This window comes from Parus major, chromosome 1 (assembly GCF_001522545.3).
Source record: "Parus major isolate Abel chromosome 1, Parus_major1.1, whole genome shotgun sequence".
NCBI classification, from domain to species: Eukaryota; Metazoa; Chordata; class Aves; order Passeriformes; family Paridae; genus Parus; species Parus major.
In genome coordinates, this window is record NC_031768.1 from 3949811 (window position 1) to 3969774 (window position 19964).

The 19964-nt window shown below is 39.0% G+C and overlaps 1 protein-coding gene across 1 annotated transcript in view; it reads right to left on the bottom strand.

Annotated features, from left to right (window-relative positions):
- DSCAM (DS cell adhesion molecule) overlaps window positions 1–19964 on the bottom strand; it is a 439426-nt gene that overhangs the window by 374735 nt on the left and 44727 nt on the right. Inside the window, exon 2 of the mRNA XM_015625504.2 lies at window positions 2477–2794. Within this exon, the coding sequence (XP_015480990.1) occupies window positions 2477–2794 (318 nt within the window). The remainder of the gene's footprint in view (window positions 1–2476; window positions 2795–19964) is intronic.

The following is a 19964-nucleotide window of genomic DNA, read 5'->3' on the forward strand; positions in this document are numbered from 1 at the left end:
AATAGAATAAAATAGAATAGAATAAAATAGAATAGAATAAAATAGAATAGAATAAAATAGAATAAAATAAAATAGAATAAAATAGAATAAAATAGAATAAAATAGAATAAAATAGAATAAAATAGAATAAAATAGAATAGACTCTTCACTCCCATGACTGCATAGGAGAGCTTGAAGATAAAATGGAGACCTTTAGTCCCACGTGGGACTGGCATGGAAGAGGATTAAGTTTGGGTGTCCAAGTGTGGGGGTTGTGATTTTTGGGAGAAGTTTGGCAATGTTTGTTGTGCTACATGCAAAATTACATGCAAAACCACAAATACAATTATCTGTCAGTTGGAATTTTTGTATCTGCTGCCCATGTTCCTGGGAAAAAAGGTAAATGAGCTCCAGACTTTTCAAGCTGACTTTGAGAATGGGCAGAACTGTATTAATCTTTGTGTTTTGACCAGATTATCCACTGATTTCTTCTGAATTCTTAGGAAACCAACTGGAGAGCATCGGAAGGAGGAAATTAGAAAAAGAAAACCCCAAAAACAGTTAATTAGTGCCAATCTGAAATATTTTTTTAGATTTCACATGGACAGAAATAATTTGCAAGGACCACGTAAAGAAATGAAGTTTCTAATTTCAAATTTGAGCAACCCAGAGTTTATCATTGGAAAATAAAATACACTTGGCTGCCATGCACAGAACTCTCCAAATTGTGTTTTCCTGTGATTGAAGGGTTCCACAAGCCCTTGGAAGAGATGCTGACTGATAGCTGTGGTTGTCCATCAGGCACAGGGACAGCTCTGACACACAACATCAGCTCATGTGAAGGAACTCATTTAACTCATTATGCAAAGCTCAGATTAACTGAGAAATTGAGTTAAATGGAGAAATGAGTGGATATGGGGTAAAAGGTTAAAAAAGGAAAGAAAAGAGGTAAAGGGGGAATTTCTGACTTGGAAAAAAAAAATAGGAGTTGTTAACTTCTGAGCCAAGAAGCTACACTACCAACTGCAAAGTCCTTTCTTAAGGCCCTTTTTCTATTTGCAGGCTTCATTTCTCAAACACAGAGAGAAATCTTGTTTTGGAGTTCCATGGATGAATGTTTTACACCCAAAGGAACACCAGTTCAGAGTATTAGCCAGCAACACTGGAAGTTTTAGTCTCCTTTCTATCTCCACATTAGCTTATCTAAATTAAAAATTGGAAAGCAATCCTGGGAAAAAATAGTGCCCAGGAGATGTTTGAAATGGAGACACATTAACAAATCCAGAAAATACAAAAGTAAATATTATGTTGTCTAAAAATATAATTCTACCAGAGAGTTTGCCCACAAATCCATGAAAGTAAAACCAAAAGCTCAAAAACCAGAATCAGAGTTTCAAACAAAGTTGGTTATGATGTGTTCATATGAATATTTGATTTTCAAGCCTTTTTTTTTAATGGACATCTAAATAATTTCATAAGAAGCATAGACCATCATAGAACTCCCCATATATGTAACATGATAACTTCCTTCTACTGGATGCTTCTTGTGCAAGAAAACCCACTTTCCTAGACTAAAATTTTAATGAGACATGAATTTCATGGAAACCTGGTTTTTATTCTTGCTTCCCATCTGCCTACAAACTACAGATCTCTGAATGTTAACTTATTGTTAAGAAGAAGAGAATGCTTTTTATTATTTAAAAAGAAAGTCTCAGGCAAATCTACTTGTTAACTGTTCACAGTTTTTTTTTTCCCTGTGAAACTCCTGTGAAGACAAATCTCCAGAGAAAGGGTTGTTCTCTTCTGAGAAAAGCCAAGCACAGTTCCACCAACAATAAAGAGCTTCCAAAGATTTGCATTTTCCAGGGGTCAGCTCCCAGACTATTTTTTGTTTGTTTGTTTGAATATTTTAATTAACTGAAGCGGATAGACCAAAATCTTCAGAAGCTGTGCAGCCATGTGTTTGTGTGTTGTAACAAAAGGCCTGATTTTGATCCCTCTGTAATTTCCCACTGGCTGACCCAGCCAGTACAGAAAACAGATGCAAAACCATTCTGCTTATTTGTATATTTTATCTTAAAGAGAAAGCACTGCCCCTGGATCCACATCAGCTGCTGAATTATTGCAGGGGACACAAACATCTCTCAAAACAAAGTGACCACAAACAAGGGAGGAGAGGTGTGATCTCAGGCCAAGCATTCTTCCTCTCTTCCAGCCCATGTACAAAATTTTTCTCACACAGTTCTTTAATGTGCAAGCATGGAGTGATTGTTGATTTGATTATCAATTTGTTTCTCCTTATATTTGGAGATCTTTGGAAAAACTAACTAAACAAAATAATTCCAGCTGGGGAGGAGAGCAAAAAATTCACAATATTACTTAATATTGTTAAGAGTTTAGAGGTTGCACTTCTGGCCATCCTCCCCTGACTGATACCTGCTGCTCCTCTTTGAAACACCCAAACCCCCCTCCAAACCCAACAAAAGCCTCAACTTACCAGCCTTAATGTGAACATCCTGACTCCTGATTTTCCCTGAAGGATTTTCAGCTGTGCAATAGTAAGTGTTATCATGGATTAAGTTATTAAAGCTTGAAGGAGGGAAGGGGAAGATTTGGAGAGTGCCATTGGGGTGGACGTGGCGGATCCCTGGGACATCGTAGATCTCCTCGCCCGTCGCTAGGTACCATCTGAGCGTCACCGGGGGGATCCCCGCTGCTGGACAGGGGACCAGAGTCCCTGTGGTGCTAGCAAACACTACCTCTTGCAGAGATGCATTGACAAAATAGAGACTGGCGTGTAGCTCTTCACTGAAAACTGCAAGACAAAAAGGGAAAAAAAAAGAAGACCTTGAAAATCTGAGAAGTTTCAGCAGCGCGCGAAGCGAATCGACACCGAGTCAAACGCGGCGCCCAGGGAAGGTAATCAGAGCATCTGGATGCTAATGGCAGCTCTAATAAAATGTTTCTTGTTTTTATCATGCTTTAGGATTTTAGCTTTTATGTTTTCCATCTATTTGTAATGCTGCAATTCTTTAGTGGGTAACTCTGAGCTCCATATTAAGTGTTAGCTCCTTCTTTCCCATTTTGGTCAAACACAACAATTCCTCTCCAGGCCTGGGAATCAAGGACACCTCATTGTCTCAGGGCCTGAGAAATGGAAACAAAATTGAGCTGAGGTGAGCAAACTTGGGGTAAATGACTTCATTACGTGCAGCTGGAATTGGAAGATTCACCCCCAAAATGGACCAAACTTATAAAAGTGTGAAAACCCATGACCCATCATCCAGTCTTGGGTGCAGCCCGTGGGGCTTTGTCTGCCCTGAATGTACCTGAAGGCCGTTCAGTAAATAGAACTGCTTTTTATTCCCTTAATTTTGTTTGGCTTCTGTTTTTAGGCAGCTCAAAAAGGCATCATTCAAAGAAAATATCACCAGGTTAAGCACAGTAAGTGGTTTAGACCCAAAAGTAAAATGAGAAACCCTTTTAGTTGTAAAGAGATGCAGATCCACTCACTTCTGCTCTTCCTGAGGCAGCACTCTTCATACAGCCTACAAAAATCTATCAGTAATCTGCCTTTATGAAATTTCCAGCAACTAAATTTCTGCCTGAAATACAGGCAATTTCTGTAAGAATCCCAAAATTCCAAAATTTATTTTTACAGTCTTTCCATGGCAAGAATTATTTATGAAGTAATAAAAAGAACAGAGCAAACAGTGAAAAAAAAAATCCCATAACTCCTTAATAGCAGTACATGTCTATATTAATACAGATACAGTTTAGTAAATGCTTCATATCATTTGGTCAGGTCTTTTCTTGCAAAGACCTCTAAACCTAAATGCCTCTGATAATCTTGGTTCTTCCATCCATGGGACTCCATGGAGTCCCACTCCCAACCTTAAACTGAATATTCTGTACCACTGGAAAGAGTCTATATTAGTCATAACACCAGATTAACCACTATTATTAGCTATTATTAGCTATATTAGTCAGAGCACCAGATTAACCACTTCTACCATGGGCTGTTCAGCCCTCACTAGAGGGATTGAAGTCTCCAGGTGGTTTAAAATACCCCAAACATTTCCTCTAAAGTACCTTCCTAACCTCTGTTGGAGAGCTGATAATCCTTACATGTGATTTTTGTTTTCCAGCAAATAGAAGGATATATTCCAATACCACCAATCTGCTTTATATTCGCATAGAGTGCTAGATTATAAAAAAATTAAAATATAAAAAATGGTCAGTTTTGCTTGACACAAACACAGAGATTTGGATGATTCACTGTATCTTGAATGCAGTCAATTCTGACAGGATTTTCTAAAGCAAGAGGTCAGTTTTGGAAAAGGTGACCCCTCTGGAGGAGACCCAAGCGAGCAGTGATCAGACAGATTTCAGGGCAGCCTTCATTTGCACAAGATGGATTTTATTGTCCTGCAGAAAGAAATTGTAATCCCAATGCTAAAGTTGGGATACAAAATAGAATGTTTTCTCCTTCTCTCTTTTGATATCTTGCAGGGATACAAGGTGGGAAGCTGTTCATTCTAAATAACAGGAGAGACTCAAAAGAAAGCAAAAGTGGCTCTGGGAATCCCTGGAAATTCGAGAGACCCCCTCTCCAGTAGGGAAAGGTGTCTGGCATGCAGGAGACAGATAAATGAGTGGCACAGTGGTGGTTGAAAGGCACTTGGAGATTCAGAAAGGAGAAATTTCGGCTCTGGAGCTGAGCTCCTGCATTTGGATGAGGCAGGTGCCAGCACAGAATAAAGTTCCCCACAAGAAAAGTTCCACCTAGTGGGTGCAATCCCAAGAGGAATTTGGGCATCTGGAAAGCAAAAATAGGCACAACAGGACTAAGCACAGGGAGAAGCTGAATCCTCATTCAGAAGGAGGGAATAAGATGGTGCCACTTTTACATAATCACATTTCTAATTATAGCTGTACTTTGAAGCAGAGAACAGTATTGTTGGCAACATAATAGAGAACTGGAAAAAAAAAAACAATTTAACATTGTTCATCTGCTGTACAAGCTTTTCTCTACAAATACAAATGAAACAATCAACAAGGCATTTAAATTTCCATTGGCCAGCAAGACATTCACGTAGAAGTAATAAAAACTGTTCACATTTGCCAGCTTTTATTATGCTGTGCTGCTTCTTAGCAGATATTCTAGCAAATCCAGGAGATTTCCTTGCCAAGAACAAAGAGGTAAATACCAAATTATGAATGCCACGAAAATAGAGAATATCAGAAACTCTGTTTGACACTTCCATAGAATCTAACTTCCCAATCAAACACAGCACAGCTGAACCAGAGACTCATACCAGCAGCACATAACAATGAATTTTTCCAGCTGCTTTGTATCCCCTGTAGAAGCTTTCACTACTTTTGACAAACTTTGCATCCATCAGCCACTACAATAGTGCTTCATTTTAAACCAGCATCTGCTATGCATTCATCCTAATGGCAGCCACAAACACACCAAGATCCCTGGAAAATAATCACAGGGCTCTAATGCACACACTTCTACACAATGCTGACAGCCCAGATGCTTTTTCTGCTGGAATTCACTGTGTGAGCTGCTTGGAGACATCCAACGACAAAAATGGGATTTTGGAAGCTTTTATTAAAAAGATATTTCTCCTCAATATTCCATGGGATGAAAGGGATTGGCTGGATGACAGAACAAGTGATTCATTGAAACCTATTTGAAACTGAGGCAAGTGACAGCGATGTGTAATTAATTAGATGTTGCTTAATGATAGAATATGATCCAACTAAACACTGTGTTTTTCAGAAAGCAGAAGCAACTCAGACTAAGAGTTGCAAGGGAGATTGGTAAGGGAAACTGATAGAAGTTATGGAACTAAAACTGAAAAGAGAAATACCTGAAGAATTAAAAAAAAAGGCAGTCATGGAAGAGAAAATAACATCCAAGGCAGAACTGAGAACTCTTGCAGCTGTATGGCCTGGACAGAGATCACATCATTTTGCAGTGTAAGGGAAGAAAAGGCAAGGATTCTTCCTGAATAAGGGTTATTTATTACCAAACCAATAATTCCTGAGGGAAACAAGAGGAAGGTTGCAGCTCAGCAGTGCTCAGGAGCCCCAGCTGGGATGAAAAGGTGACAAACAATCTGCACCTGCAAGCACTTTGGGGCAAGAAGGCACAGATTTGTGTCCTCCACTGAGTGCTTAAAGGAGAACATCGAGAGTTTATCAGATCAAAGATCAGACCTCTGGAGTCTAAGGCTCAATAGATGCCAGGATCTCACTCCTACAGGAATGGGGAGAGAAGTATGGGGGAAAAAATGAGGGGAAAGGGAGAGAGATGGGAAGTGGATAATTTTTTTTTGCAAGCTCAATCAATATTCCTTACTCCCAAGTACTTGAAGTGATAAACATTATAGCCAAGGAAGTTCCTCCTGATTTTCAGGGGAGACAACGCTGCTGTGCTTAGCACAGTGCTGAATACATCAGCCAGATGTAAAATTTGTTGGCCATTTGAGAGCTCTCTTTTTCAGCTAAACATTTCCACACTAATTCTTTAGCAGCTGCTCAGTGGGGCTGTGAGCTGATCTCCCTCAGCAAGGGGGGCTGAGCACTGCCAGGCTGGGCAGCTGTAACCAGGATGGACACACAGCTATGAAGATTTAGGCTGGGTTTGGCATTTCCAACACCTGTAGCTATTGGCACAGCCAAGAACAGGCTGATTTTTATTTTTTTACAGAGGTGACCCTCTCTCTCCTCAGGCAGGTCACTCCTCCAGGTCTCCAGCTCTTACAGGTGTGTGTGCTGAGCACTCAAAGGTCCTCTGCAGGGACAGAGACATTTCTTGCCCATGAGGCTGGGATTTTGCAAGGTTTCACAAGTCAAACCAGGCTGAAACTGCTGTTTCTCAATCCTCCTCTTTGCTGGAAAGAACAGGATGTCTCTGAGGTGTGAGAGAGAAGATCCTACATTTCAATGACAGCTCTGCATCCAGCTTGGGCTTGCTGGATCTGGGGATGATCAGCACTAACCAAGAGATGAGAGAAGAAATGCAAAAGCAAACCATGAAACCATCTGTCCTCTTCCCTTCTTCCACCCCCTTCAGGTTGCTTCACCTGCAAGAAAGTTTACCCTAAAGATGCTGAAAGTGAAAACTTTCCTGGAGTTTGCAGGGAACAAAAGAAAATTTTGTACCTTTTCAACTGAGTGTCAGAATGCTGAGCCTGGGTGTTGTACATAATTCCTTTTCATCATGTGTTCTTTCATCTCTTAGTAAGTTTAAATAACACTTCTGTGATTTTGAAGTTGTCTTTTTGGGCCTTGTGTTCTTCCAAAGCCCTCTTCCTATATTCTGCAATTGGCCATTTGAAGCCACACTTTCCTTTTCAGCTCTTGAAAGAACTGAAATATTTTGGGTTGAGAGACCAGTCAGCACACTCAAAAGTATGAATAAAATGTCTCTGAACAATTAATAGATACTTATATTTAATTCACCTTCTGTACCCTTTTCAAGGACTAAATGCTGTTCCTGTAAAGTCTTTACAAGTGGAAAGTTTGGTCTTAAATGAATAACAATTTCAAACCAAGGGAAAAATGAGTTCTCATCCATTTAATTAATCAAATCCAGCATGAAATATTTATATAGATAAATTAAAAGATATGAATCAAAGTGAAGGTCCAGAGCCAAGAGACCACTGAGATTATTTAGATAAAATAAAAATCAAAACAGAAAAGATAAATGATGTGATTTGGCAGTTGACTGCAGTCCTGCACTAGAGCAGGTTTGCAGAAACAGCCTGAACTTCAGGTTTGCCACAGCTTTGGATATCAATGTTCCCTCTCTTTTTCTCCTCAGTGAGGTTGTGATTGAGGAACTGGGCAACAATCAAGTATTTCCTTCAGATTTTTTGGATTGTATAAGGTGCCACCTTAAAATGTAGTAATTTCGCACTTGCAAATACAGCTGCCTAAACACAGGAAACATAGAGGCAAACCCAAGGAGTATAATAAAAACAGAAAAAGGAAAGTAAAGGAAAGAATGGACAATATTCAATAAAGTCATTCTTTATAATAAATATAATATTATAATATAATAACAATAAAATGTATTCTATTCAGCTCATCAAGCTGATCAGAGTTTAACAATAAAATGTCAATATCCTGCATTCCTTCTGGAGAAACCTTTTCCTAAAAGACCTCAGCCATCATGTCTTGGCTAGGAGAGAAGGTTTTTTGAGCCTTTTGCACAGGAAATGTAGGAAAAAACCAGCCTGGGCTCAGCTGAGTCCTTGCCTTGACAGGGAAATTCACTCACTTCTCTTGGTCACCATCTCCAGCAGGAAGAGAGGGATTAGGACAAATTCCAGCTTTCTCAAACATCTCAGTTAACAAGAATTTCAGCACAGGTGCCCCAACATTTTTAGCTTCTAGGTGGATTTTTGCTGTCCCCATTTACAGATGTTTGTGCTGTGAGTTCAGCTTGTCCTTACACCAGCAATTCCTAAATGCACCTCCAGGCTTCAGAAAATTCAAATACAGGGTGGGGTTTTTTTGTTGATTTTCTTCTGTTTTGGTGAGGGAGGTGGCACTATAAAAGATATAGTAGATATAGATATAGTGTATATATATATATATAATAATAAATAATCTGATCACAGAATATCTTGCACTGGAAGGGACCCACAAGGATCATCAAGTCCAGCTCTTGGCCCTGCACAGGATCATCCCCAAGAGCCACAGCACATGTTCCCTTTCATCCCCAAAAGGGGACAGGGAAGAGATTAAATAAAAGAGATTATTTGGAAAAGTGGAAGAACAAGGTATCAGGATAGGAAGAAGTCAGAAGGATGTTTAGACTCAGAGAACTCCTCAGGATCTCATCTCTCTTGAAAGATCTGCTATCAACCAGACAGCTCCTTTTTCACTGGCCTGAAATCAGAGCAAAAGCAAGAAAACACCATTGTGACCACAGTCATTAAAAACATCTGGCTGTGGGGTAGAGACCTAGGGAGAACAAGAGACCCAAATATAGAAAAACAATTGGAAAAAAAAAATTAAAGGGGGAATTTAATCCTCATTTTTCATATGGTCAGTGAAAAAATATTGAAATCCTAAACTAAACAGTAATAGTGTTACTGTGAGATAAAAGATTAATTAAGAGCAAAGCATGATTGTCTTAAGTTTATATAGCAGTGATAGTAAAGTTCTAGGGGTGGAAAGTAGGGAATTTTTGTTTCTTCTTTTCTGTCAATTTATTAGTTTTATTGTTTTAAGTTGTATATTGAATATAATTAATAATTTTTAAGTAGGTGTTCACAAGTTGAAGGGGTGGAATGTCATGGGGTGACTTTACCTTTAAGATAGTTTTGAGAGCTATGGAAAGTTTTAACTTCCTTAGCTCTCAAAACTATCTTAAAGTCACCCCATGACATTCCCTAAGAGAGGAAAATAAAATATTAATTTTTCACTGTAAATACAAATATTTGTGAAACAATTTAATGGAATTAATCTAAAAAGCAGTCCAAAAAAAACCCCAAACCAACTTCTGTGGGAAAATGGCTGAAGCCATCTAAACAATAAATTATATTTCAGGAAACTGAATTACCAAGATCATACTACAGGTTAATTACCCTGTTGACATTCAAACAATACAGTGTGCTAAGATAATCTTTTTTTGCATAAACACACAGAGAGAACTGATAAATGAAACATTTCTGAATGCACTGCTGTGCCTTTCAAACCAGTAGTAGAAACATTACAAATGCAATCACAAATATGCTGATTACTCAATGCAGAACAGGGAGAGAGAGCCTGGGTGGGTGGGAGGGTGCAATGCTGATGAGCTGTGTCATTATTTAGGATAATTTTTAATTTTTTTTCAATATTCTATATGGCATCACTATGACTGAGATTGAAAAAGGAGAGATTAATAAAAAATAAAAAAAAAGGAGGCTAAATCAGCTTTTTTTCCTCCAATACATCTCCCCTTGATGAACTAAAAAAAGGCCTTATTTGAAAAAGAATCAAAACCTGATTAGACACTTACAAACAAGAATGTTATTATCACTACTCAATTATCCTGGAACAGGCTATGCAAAGTGACCCAGAGAAATTACTGCAGCTATTGTGGGAAGATCAGAGTGATGAGGCATTACAATAATCGTGTCTCCCTCTAGGGGTTTTATCTAATGACTAACACACAAGGCTGATAAATATTATAAATTTTATTAGAGCTAGGGTAAAGCAAATGTACTTTCACAACTTTGGCTTTGATTCTGGCCCTGGACAGGAATTTATTTTGCTCCTTTAAATATATATATATATTTCTCTGGTTTAGTTTGCATAGCCTGTTACAGGATAATTGAGTAGTGATAATAATGTTCTTGTTTGTGTCTAATCAGGTTTTGATTCTTTTTCAAATAAGGCCTTTTTTTAGTTCATCAAGGGGAGATGTATTGGAGGAAAAAAGGCTAATTTAGCCTCCTTTATTTTTATTAATCTCTCTTTTTTAAATCTCAGTCATAGTGATCCAGTATAGAATCTTGAAAAAAAAAAGAAATATATATGTATATATATATATATATATATATATATATATGGGGATTGAACATTCCTCATTGCTTGAGGGGAAGGAGGGTAAAACAGAGCTCACATAAGGAATAAGTTTCAGGTGGAAGTAAAAAAGGAACTTCAAGAAGAGGAAAACAGCACTGGATAAAGATGCTCTGACCTGACTCCAAAGTAAGTTTTACTAAAAAAAGATAATAATAAAATATTTAATAAAATAACAAAAAGTGAAAGCAGCCCTAAAGAAGAATTATGAGAGAATGCTAAAATCAAAATAGCTTTAATGTGGAAAACAAAATTAAATCAATTGCCAAAAATAATTTGATATTGCAAATCTAATTAGAAAAGAGATGAAGATATTAAACTAATACAATTACAAAAACACCAATTAAGCACCACCACCCAAAACAGTTTTAAGTCAACAAAGGAGAGCACAATTCTTCCCCCAGTATAAAATCTCAAAATGCAGAACTATTTTCCATGTTGTGAGTTGTGTAAGGGTAGCCAATATTTTAGGGCTCAACAATATAAATTTGCTACATGTCCAGCAAAAAAAATAATGATGCTTTTTCAAATTGCTACTCTGATTCAATGTGCCAGTGCTCAACCTTTTATTCCAAAGGGTTACTTGTTGGAATCAGTTTCAAAATCAGAACCACTAATGAGGATAATTAAGTATGCAGTTGGTTTTGCCCACAAATAATAATCACTATGGAGAAAAAAGCACTCAGTGTTACATTATCATTCTCAGAGGACAGAAACTTCCATTAAATCAAAGCAGGCTTCCACAATTAAAAGAAAAAGTCCTCAGGTGAAACCATAAAAAGAAGCAGAACTCACAAGATGGGGAGAGAAATGTGGGTTTTGGTGGAGTGCACAAATGCAGAGTGGTAAATGCAATAGATGCAAGTGATGGGAGCTTTTAATCAGCTAAAAAGGAATAATATGTGGTTGAAAAAATACCAAAAAAAAAAATCAAAACAAAACAAAAAACCCAGATAATTGTCAATCTATGCGCAAAAAATATGCACCTGTGCTTCTTGAACCCAAAAACCAAAAAAAACATTCCTATCTTAAAGAACACACTGCAAGAACACCAAAAGCAATAGAACAGAAATGAGAGAAGAGGCTCAGATTTATTTTTCTCTCAAAAATATTTTATGATTAAAAGAAATATAGATGATTAGATGTGTCTCAGGTTTTCAAAAAATTGAATTAATCCATATTTGTATAGCTTTTCTCTTAACTGGTTTATAAAACCATCACTTTTACCAATAATTTCAATTATTGAAATATATTATTTTGCCAATATATATTGGCAGAGCCAATAATTTCAATGATTTATTGGCTGAGATTGAACAGGTTTCAGTTTGGGGCTTGTCTTCAGAATGCTGCTGCTGACTTAATGTTTTTGAGAGAGTCCTGATTGCCACCAACTTCAGATCCTAATGGGACAACAGAATTTTGCAAATAAACAGCAAAACTGAGCATAATATTTATTAGAACTTTCCAGGAAGGAGACAAATTTAAAAAAATAATAAATAAAAAAAAATCATCTCTTCCACACAAAAAAAATTAAAGCAAAATAAATCAAAATTTTCAGTGAAAATAATTAAGTGTCAGGATGCTTCACAAAATTCCATGAGGATATGTTCTAGAGAAGAGCAGCTGCATTTTGAGTCTCACAGTCTGGTGGCTTTTCTGTCACCTTTCCCACATCCCAGATGGAGAATCTGCCACTCATGCAAGCCAGAGGATGAAAGATTTCATTTGGGTGAAGGATCCAGGACATCCTTCTGGGACAGGACTTTATCCTTTGGGGTTTTGTGTGGGTGAGCTCTGCTTGTGCTGAGTGAGTGAACCCCACAGCCAGAGCCCCTTGGCAGAGCAGACAGTCCTGCCAACCACCCAGCTGGGAAACTGAAGAAGGAGAAAAACCCAAAAATGTCAAAGGATTTATAAACCTCAGCCTCTCAGCTCTGTTATTCCACACCACCCTTATCCCCAAGTACCTACAAAAGTGGCCCAGAAAAGACAAATCAGATAAATGGCTTCAAACTGAAAGAAAGCAGAACTTATTGAGATATTAGGGAAGGAATTCTTTACTGTGAGGGTGGAGAGGCACAGGGTGCCCAGAGAAGCTGCAGCTGCCCCTGGATCCCTGGAAGAGTTCAAAGCCAGGCTGGACAGGGCTGGGAGCAGCCTGGGATTGTGGAAGGTGAGATGCTTTTCAAGGCTCCCTCCAACCCAAAATATTCCATGATTCTATAATGTTACTTATGCCCTTCAGGAAGCTTTCAGGAGTTCTCACTAGTAATGATGGCAAGTTCAACAGGCTCCTGAATCTACAAACTGGATGCAAATGTTGTCACAGCTGAAAATTGACTGCCTTTAAAGCTTCTGTAAACCCAAAACAGAGCTGAACATACACAGAAAGCTCTGCTCCAAAACTGTGAGAGGAGAGAAGGGGGAAGGAAAACAGAGGGGGAGATCTGGATGATGCCTGGTTTTATCCCACTCCTCCTCCATACTGAGCCACTCTGGGGGAAAAGTGTTTTTCTTGGATGCATGGAGGATTCCTGCCCCAAGGGGAAGGAAAGAATGGAGGTTTGGGGTTTGGCTGAGCCTGCCCAGCTTCTTCCCAGACACCATCAGTGAGCTCATCCAGCAAGGACAGGCAGGAGAGTCTGAAACATGTCCAGCCACCAGCTTACAAAACAGGAGCTTTTACTGCAAGAAATCCCACAGACATTGCTAAATGCATTGGGTGTTGAAGGAAAATGCAGGGATAATTAGGTGAAAGCTTTGGTGGCACAGTATTTCCAACACTGACACCATTTAGGTACTGCATTATGTAGTCCCTGCTAAAGGAAAATGCAAAATCTGCCCTCCAAGGGAATAATAAGCAGAGAAACCTCTGTAGCACTTCCTGAAAAACAGAGTTCTTCCAGAAACTGCTAAAGAGAGGAGTAGCACTCAACTCTACTGGGTTTTCTAGCTAGGAAATGCTGAACAGAGACTGTAGTCTTGGTCCCAGTTCATCACCATCACCACCAGCAAATCAAGAACAAAATTTAATATTAGTGTGCTGTATTTTTTTGCACCAACTTTATATGATATTGGGGTATAAAAGCATTTCTACTCTGGAAGTGTTGAGTTTACTGTCCCACATTTCCCTACTATGATTCTTCCTCTTTCATGTCATGTAAATCATGCAAGTGATTTATTCAAGAACAAGTCCTTATTCCCAAAATCTGTGGAAAAGGAAGAGGTCAGGGTACATGAAAATGCAAGAATGGAAGAAATTCCTGAGTCACAGGCAAGAAAATACACACCCCAGAGCATTAATCTGAAGGGAAGGGAACATGTGGGATCTAGAAATGGCTCTGTGGAACAACCCCTTGCCTGGATTAGAAATCCCTCCAGGACCACAGATCCACCTGGCATTTGGATTTCCTCATCTGGGGAGGTTTTCAAGCTCCTGCAGAACACATCTCAAACATTTTGCTGCCCTAATGCTGCTTTGCAATCCTTGCAGGATTTTTGCAGCCGTGGGGACAAGCCCTCAGTGTGATGGATTCCTCCTGACAGTGTGCCCATCACAGCAGCACAACCAGGGCAGCCCGAGATCCAAACCCAGCACCAGCACACGAGACAAGAGGGCACAGCTGCCTGCCTTGCTCAGGGGATGGGTCTCTGTGAACACCCAAAAAAAGTGGGGGGAGAGAGGGAGGAGAAGAAGGAGAAAGAAAAAGCCATGTAGTGATTGCTTGTGGTCAGCACAAACATCCAGGGCAGACAGATCTGAGCAGTCCCTGCTGCAGAGCAAACAGAAGTTGTGGAAAGTTACTATTTTCATCATCAAATTGCTGCTAGGTTCTGAAAGTGATTTGGCTCTATTAATCAGGAAAATAAACCCAGGACTGACAGAGATAGAGAATAACTCAGTGCAACAAAACAAGATAGAATAGAACATTACAAAATAATGTAAGTGTACATAGAATATAAGGACAGTGACAGAACAAGAAGAAACAGCCTTTAGGCTGAAAGGGGTCAGGGTTAGGTTAAATATTGGGAAGAAATTCCTCCCTGGGAGGGTGGGCAGGCCCTGGCACAGGGTGCCCAGAGCAGCTGGGGCTGCCCCTGGATCCCTGGCAGTGCCCAAGGCCAGGCTGGACATTGGGAGCTCCTGGGACAGTGGGAGGTGTCCCTGCCATGGCAGGGCTGGCACTGGATGAACTTTTAGTTCCCTTCCAACCCAACCCATTCTATGAATCCATTCTATAATGAAGAAGAGAAGCAGAATTACCATTTAGTTATTGCCCACAGTTTTTCCTAAACTGCTTCCAAGATCACCATGAAGACTTTTGTTTGCATCTCACTAAATTAAAGGAAAGGAAAATGCCCTGGCGTTCATGGTTATTTTTATGGAAGACTAGGGCTATGACAAGCTACTGCAATCTTAATTAAAAAGAATACCAAAAAGGTGAGATTTTTCACTCTACCTATCACTTGAAGAGTAAAAGAAAAAAGAGGATAAAAAAGAGAAAAAGGGTAGGTGCAAAACAAGTCTTCAGGATTTAATTTTTTTTCTTAACAAAACTAAACAAGCAACTTATGGAATGATCACTTCCTTAACAACTGCAATCTGGCACTGTCTTTGTCATGGGTTTACTGTATAATACATACAACATAGTATACAAAGAAAAAAGTATATTAATATTATTACAAAATAGATACAGTCAATGAGGAATTTATTTTCCTCAATGGGAGACAAGATCTCAGGAATTTGGGTTTTGCTGGAGGAAGAAAGGTTTTTTGAAGAAGAAATTAAGTATATCTCAAATTAAGACAACATCACTCAATAGTAATATTGCATCTAAAATGGAGGGGAGACATTACCAATGTAAAAATAAGTTATCAAAAAGTATTTTAACCTTCTGAATGATCCCATGATAACATTCAGTTTGGAAATGGCACATTTAGCATGTTAATGAGAATAGGAATAGAAACACATATAAAAATATTATGAAGATGGTACAGAATGAGTACGTAACACAGATTTACACATGATCTACTCCTGACAAAATACAAGAGTAAGGTGCCTTGAAGGCATCTTTGTTTGCATGAAAAATAAGCACATGTCTTGCTGTTACTTGGAAAACCCTGGTTTGCATTTTGCTCCCCCCATCAGGATTTCTGTGTCACATCAAGGCAATCACAAGCCTCAAAGACCAACAGCAAAACCCAACATTCTTTGAATTTCATTGAATTTTGAATGCTTAAATACCAGTGACAGCCTGAGCTTGGGCCTTCCCTGTGTTCTCCATCAGATTTTTTAAAAAATCACTTTTTTTTACTGAAGTGCAATGAAAATAAAATCCTTGCACCTTCCTGGAGCCAAGGATGGTATTTCTGACCACACTGGTGTCAGTCCAGCCTAAACAAACCTGTTCCCTTCCAGATTTCCCTGGGAACACTTCACAGAGACCAAGCCTCAAGAGAAACTGCACAAACTCATTTATTTTTGTTATCACTTTTGGGAGAAGGATGACAACGTCCAACATAAATCTTAATGAAAGGAAAAAGAATTATTCGGTGTTCAAGTTCCTTTTTTTAAAAAGAAAATCACCTTTCTTTTTGTATAGCAGTAGAATAGGGTGTTATTCCAGATGTCCAAGTACCCATCACCTGTGCTCCAGCAGTGGCTGATAAAGGATGTTTAGGGAAGATCTGTCACCATCCTTTCCTAGTGGTGACAGCTAATTTTAAGCCCAGTATCACACAAATAACTGGAATTGCCTTTGCTGTTTGCAGTGCTCTGCACTCATTTTCTTCCCCAGCTGCCATTTTATTCCCCATTATTGCATGATCTTCCTAACTCCTTGCAGCTCTACTTCTGTGCATTTTGGGCTCTCTTGAATAGTGTTCTATCAGAAGATTTTAATATTTATAACCTTCTTCAGTTCATTTGTGTCAACCAACCCATGAACCAGCACAGATCACTGACAGTGTTTTCTCTCCAGCAGAAAAATCAATTATATGTTTCCTATTTCTTTCCTAGCCTATCATTAATCTACATGAGGACCTCTCTTACCCCATGGCATCTTTCTTCCATACTGCTTGATATGACATTTTGATGAACTTGTTTTAAAGATCTAGTTATGTTATAATGACTCCATTCTCCTTGCCCACCTGCTTTGATTCCCTCAAAGAAAAAATCTGTAATAATTTGCTGAGCACAATTTTTTTTTTCTTTTCTAAGTATGTCAGATTTCTTTCCTCAGTGCATTGCATTTATTTCTGTGCTCTAAAATCTTTGTTCTTTAAGGCCTGATAACTTATAATTCTCTCCTTTAAGTCAACAAAAACCTGTGACGTGAAGTACCCAAAATAAAGTAGCAAGAACACATCTGATGTCTGGCATTTTCAGAAGTTTAAAAAGTTATTTTAAATTCATTTTCTAGCATCAGTTCCTCAGGGATTGAGATGCTTTGTCCCAGATGCCCATTTTCAAACACTGAGGTTATTTGGGAATTTTCTAGGTTCACTATCTTCCACCTTCACTTTTTTATCCAAGACTGCAGGATTTAACATGTTTTTTCTTCAAGATTTCAGCCCTAGAAGACAAATTTTCACCAATTACACAAGAATTTCTTGCCAATTACCCCCACACTTGTCAAATCCCCCTATCTTTAAGTTTGAAACCATCTGTTTGCTTGTCCTGTTTTGGTTTGTATCACATCCAAACTTACCTTTAAATATTTCCTTTTCCTCCTGTAAGTTTTACTACTCCTTCTCAACACTATTTCTTTTATAAACTCAGTTTTTGGGGCTGGGCTGATGGATAAAGGATCCTGCAAGAGATGGCTGAGCAGAGAGGTCCTAAAATTCAACCTTTTATTGGAACAATCTGTTTCAAACAAGTCTTTCTCTGTTATTTCTTGTGTTGCTGGCATCTCTTGGAATGTTCCAGCTGCATCTCCTGTGCCAGACCAAGACAAAATCAGGAGGCTCCAAACCACAGCATCCACCTTTCACCTCTCTTCTTCATGAGCCAAGATGAAAATACACCTTTTTCATTCATCAGTCACACTAAACCATAATATTTAAGGCTTAATACAATCACTGTATTTGGCAAAATAGTTTCTCCCACACACACTTCTTCTCCTAATCAGAGCTAATTAAGTATGTGCATCATACAAATTGACAGCCATGTAGATTCTGAAGCAGAGTTTAAAGTGTAAATAATGATGAGATAAAAGGGATCTTTTGAGCAAAATCAAAGTATCAAGTAGTCATTATGTGTAATCACTATTACAATTTAATGACATTTGTGCTAGAATAGGAATATGAACGGGAATTAAAGTGTCTCATATATATTACTATCTTTTTTTTTTTCTTTTTAACTCTATGTTGGTTCCAAATGGTTACCAACACATCAGTCTTGGCTCGAGTCCTTAGCAGATGAACACAGAACCCAAGACAGCTGCAGTGGCCTGGGTGTGAGAAGTGAGGATGTCCTGTTGTGTGTGGCAAAGATCCTAATATTTATCCTTTTAATCTTGCTTTATGTGTTAAATACCAATATTAAGACTGGAAAGCCACGATTGGAAACCACTACCCCGTCACTCACACTAATCTGTACCTAAGATACAGAAGTGACCTCAAATAAATGTGACAGTGACACACAAACCTGACTAAAGGGGTAAAGATGAGGCAGAGGAATGAGGAATAAAATTCCTTTGCTCCCATGAACCTGATAAGCAGAAAATCTTCAGAGAGAAGAAGCAAGAGAGAAAGAATTCTATTTGCTTTTAAATTTCCTGTGTATTTGTAAACACTTTTATGTTATGACCAGTTCAAAGAATAACTCCAGGAGTCTGTTTTGTCCATCATCAGGACAGTAGGTTTGCAAACATCATTGTCTTGCACAGGTTTCTTGATAAAGGTGTTTCTATATCTAACATTTCTCAGGGGATCCAGTCCTGAACGTGGCCTCACTAATATTTCAATGCATCACTGAAAATGTAGCATGAGAAGAACAAAATAAATAAAACAGAAGGCCAGGTGTAGTCAGAGACAAAAAAAAATACTGACTTCCAAATGTTATTTCACCCAAAATTGGATGTGAAGGGGACAGGACACAAAGGACACACTAATCAAACAAAAGACCTTATGTAATCTGCAGAAATATCAGATTGTGCAGCAGCACCAGTTGAGTTCAGGGCACAGACTGGTACCAAGGTACCCCTGGGACCTGCTTGCATTTCCTAACCCAGAACTTGATCTAGCAGAGAAATTCTGGGGCTTTATCCAGCAATACTTTTTTCATCTTTCCATTTCTTCCTTTCTTCACTCAGATTTTAAAGAAAGGCATCTGGCTTTATTGATTATGATGACCTTGAGCCATTTCCATTCATGAATTGAAAAAAAACAAAACAATAAGATGAGCTGATTGGTAAAATCCCACTTGGGTTGTTCCAAGGTTTCTGGCTTTAAAATTAAATAATTTTTAAAAATATGCCACCCAACCATCCCATCCCCTATATAGTTCACATCCAGACTTGTCCCATTAAAAACACCCTTTGAATATTTTGGATTGCTTTGCTGTTCCAGAGTGAAACTGAACACTTGGTTTAAGCCTGTGCCTATTTTTAATGGCCTGTTTTAACTCTCTCATTGATCTGTTGTCATGTTTAATCAAGACAACAAAAAAAGGAGTTGCAAGTAGGGTAAGCTTCAAGTACTGCATTTAATTACATTAAGGATTCGTCGGGGAGGAAGGGCATAAACTGACCTTTGTATCAGTTTTCATGAGCTTAGGTGTTCTTTTTAGACTCCCAGAATATCAGCCCTGAAAATGGGAAAATAAAGTGGTTCTGTGTTTGAATTAAACAAAAGGCCACCCTAAGGAACAGCCTGCAGAAGAACCACGGTAGCAAGAAGGTATTTTTAGGTTTTTCTAGTCCAGCACTCACAAGCACAGCACCTCCCCATCCTGAACAAGGTGCTCACAAATATCAGAGCTGTTTTTCACATCATTTAAAAGAACAATGCTCTGTGTGTGCCTGGCCAGGCTGGAGAAGGGGCCACGGGAACCTCCCTGGGTTCACAAAGCCAAGGGAAAAGTGCTGCAACCCCTGTTTCCCATCCAGGCTGGGGATGAAGTGGTGGAGAGCAGCCCTGCAGGAAGGAATTTGGGGTGTGGGTGGGTGAGAGAGGGGACTCCCAGCAATGTGCACTTGTACCCCCAAAACCAACCCTGGGCTGCATCCAGAGCAGGGTGGGCAGAGGTGAGGGGGGGAATTGTGTCCCTGTGCCCTGCTCAGGTGAGACCCCACCTGCAGAGCTGGGTCCAGCCCTGGAATTCCCAGCCCAGGGAGCAGCTGGAGCTGCTGGAGAGAGCCCAGAGGAGGCTCCAGGATGAGCAG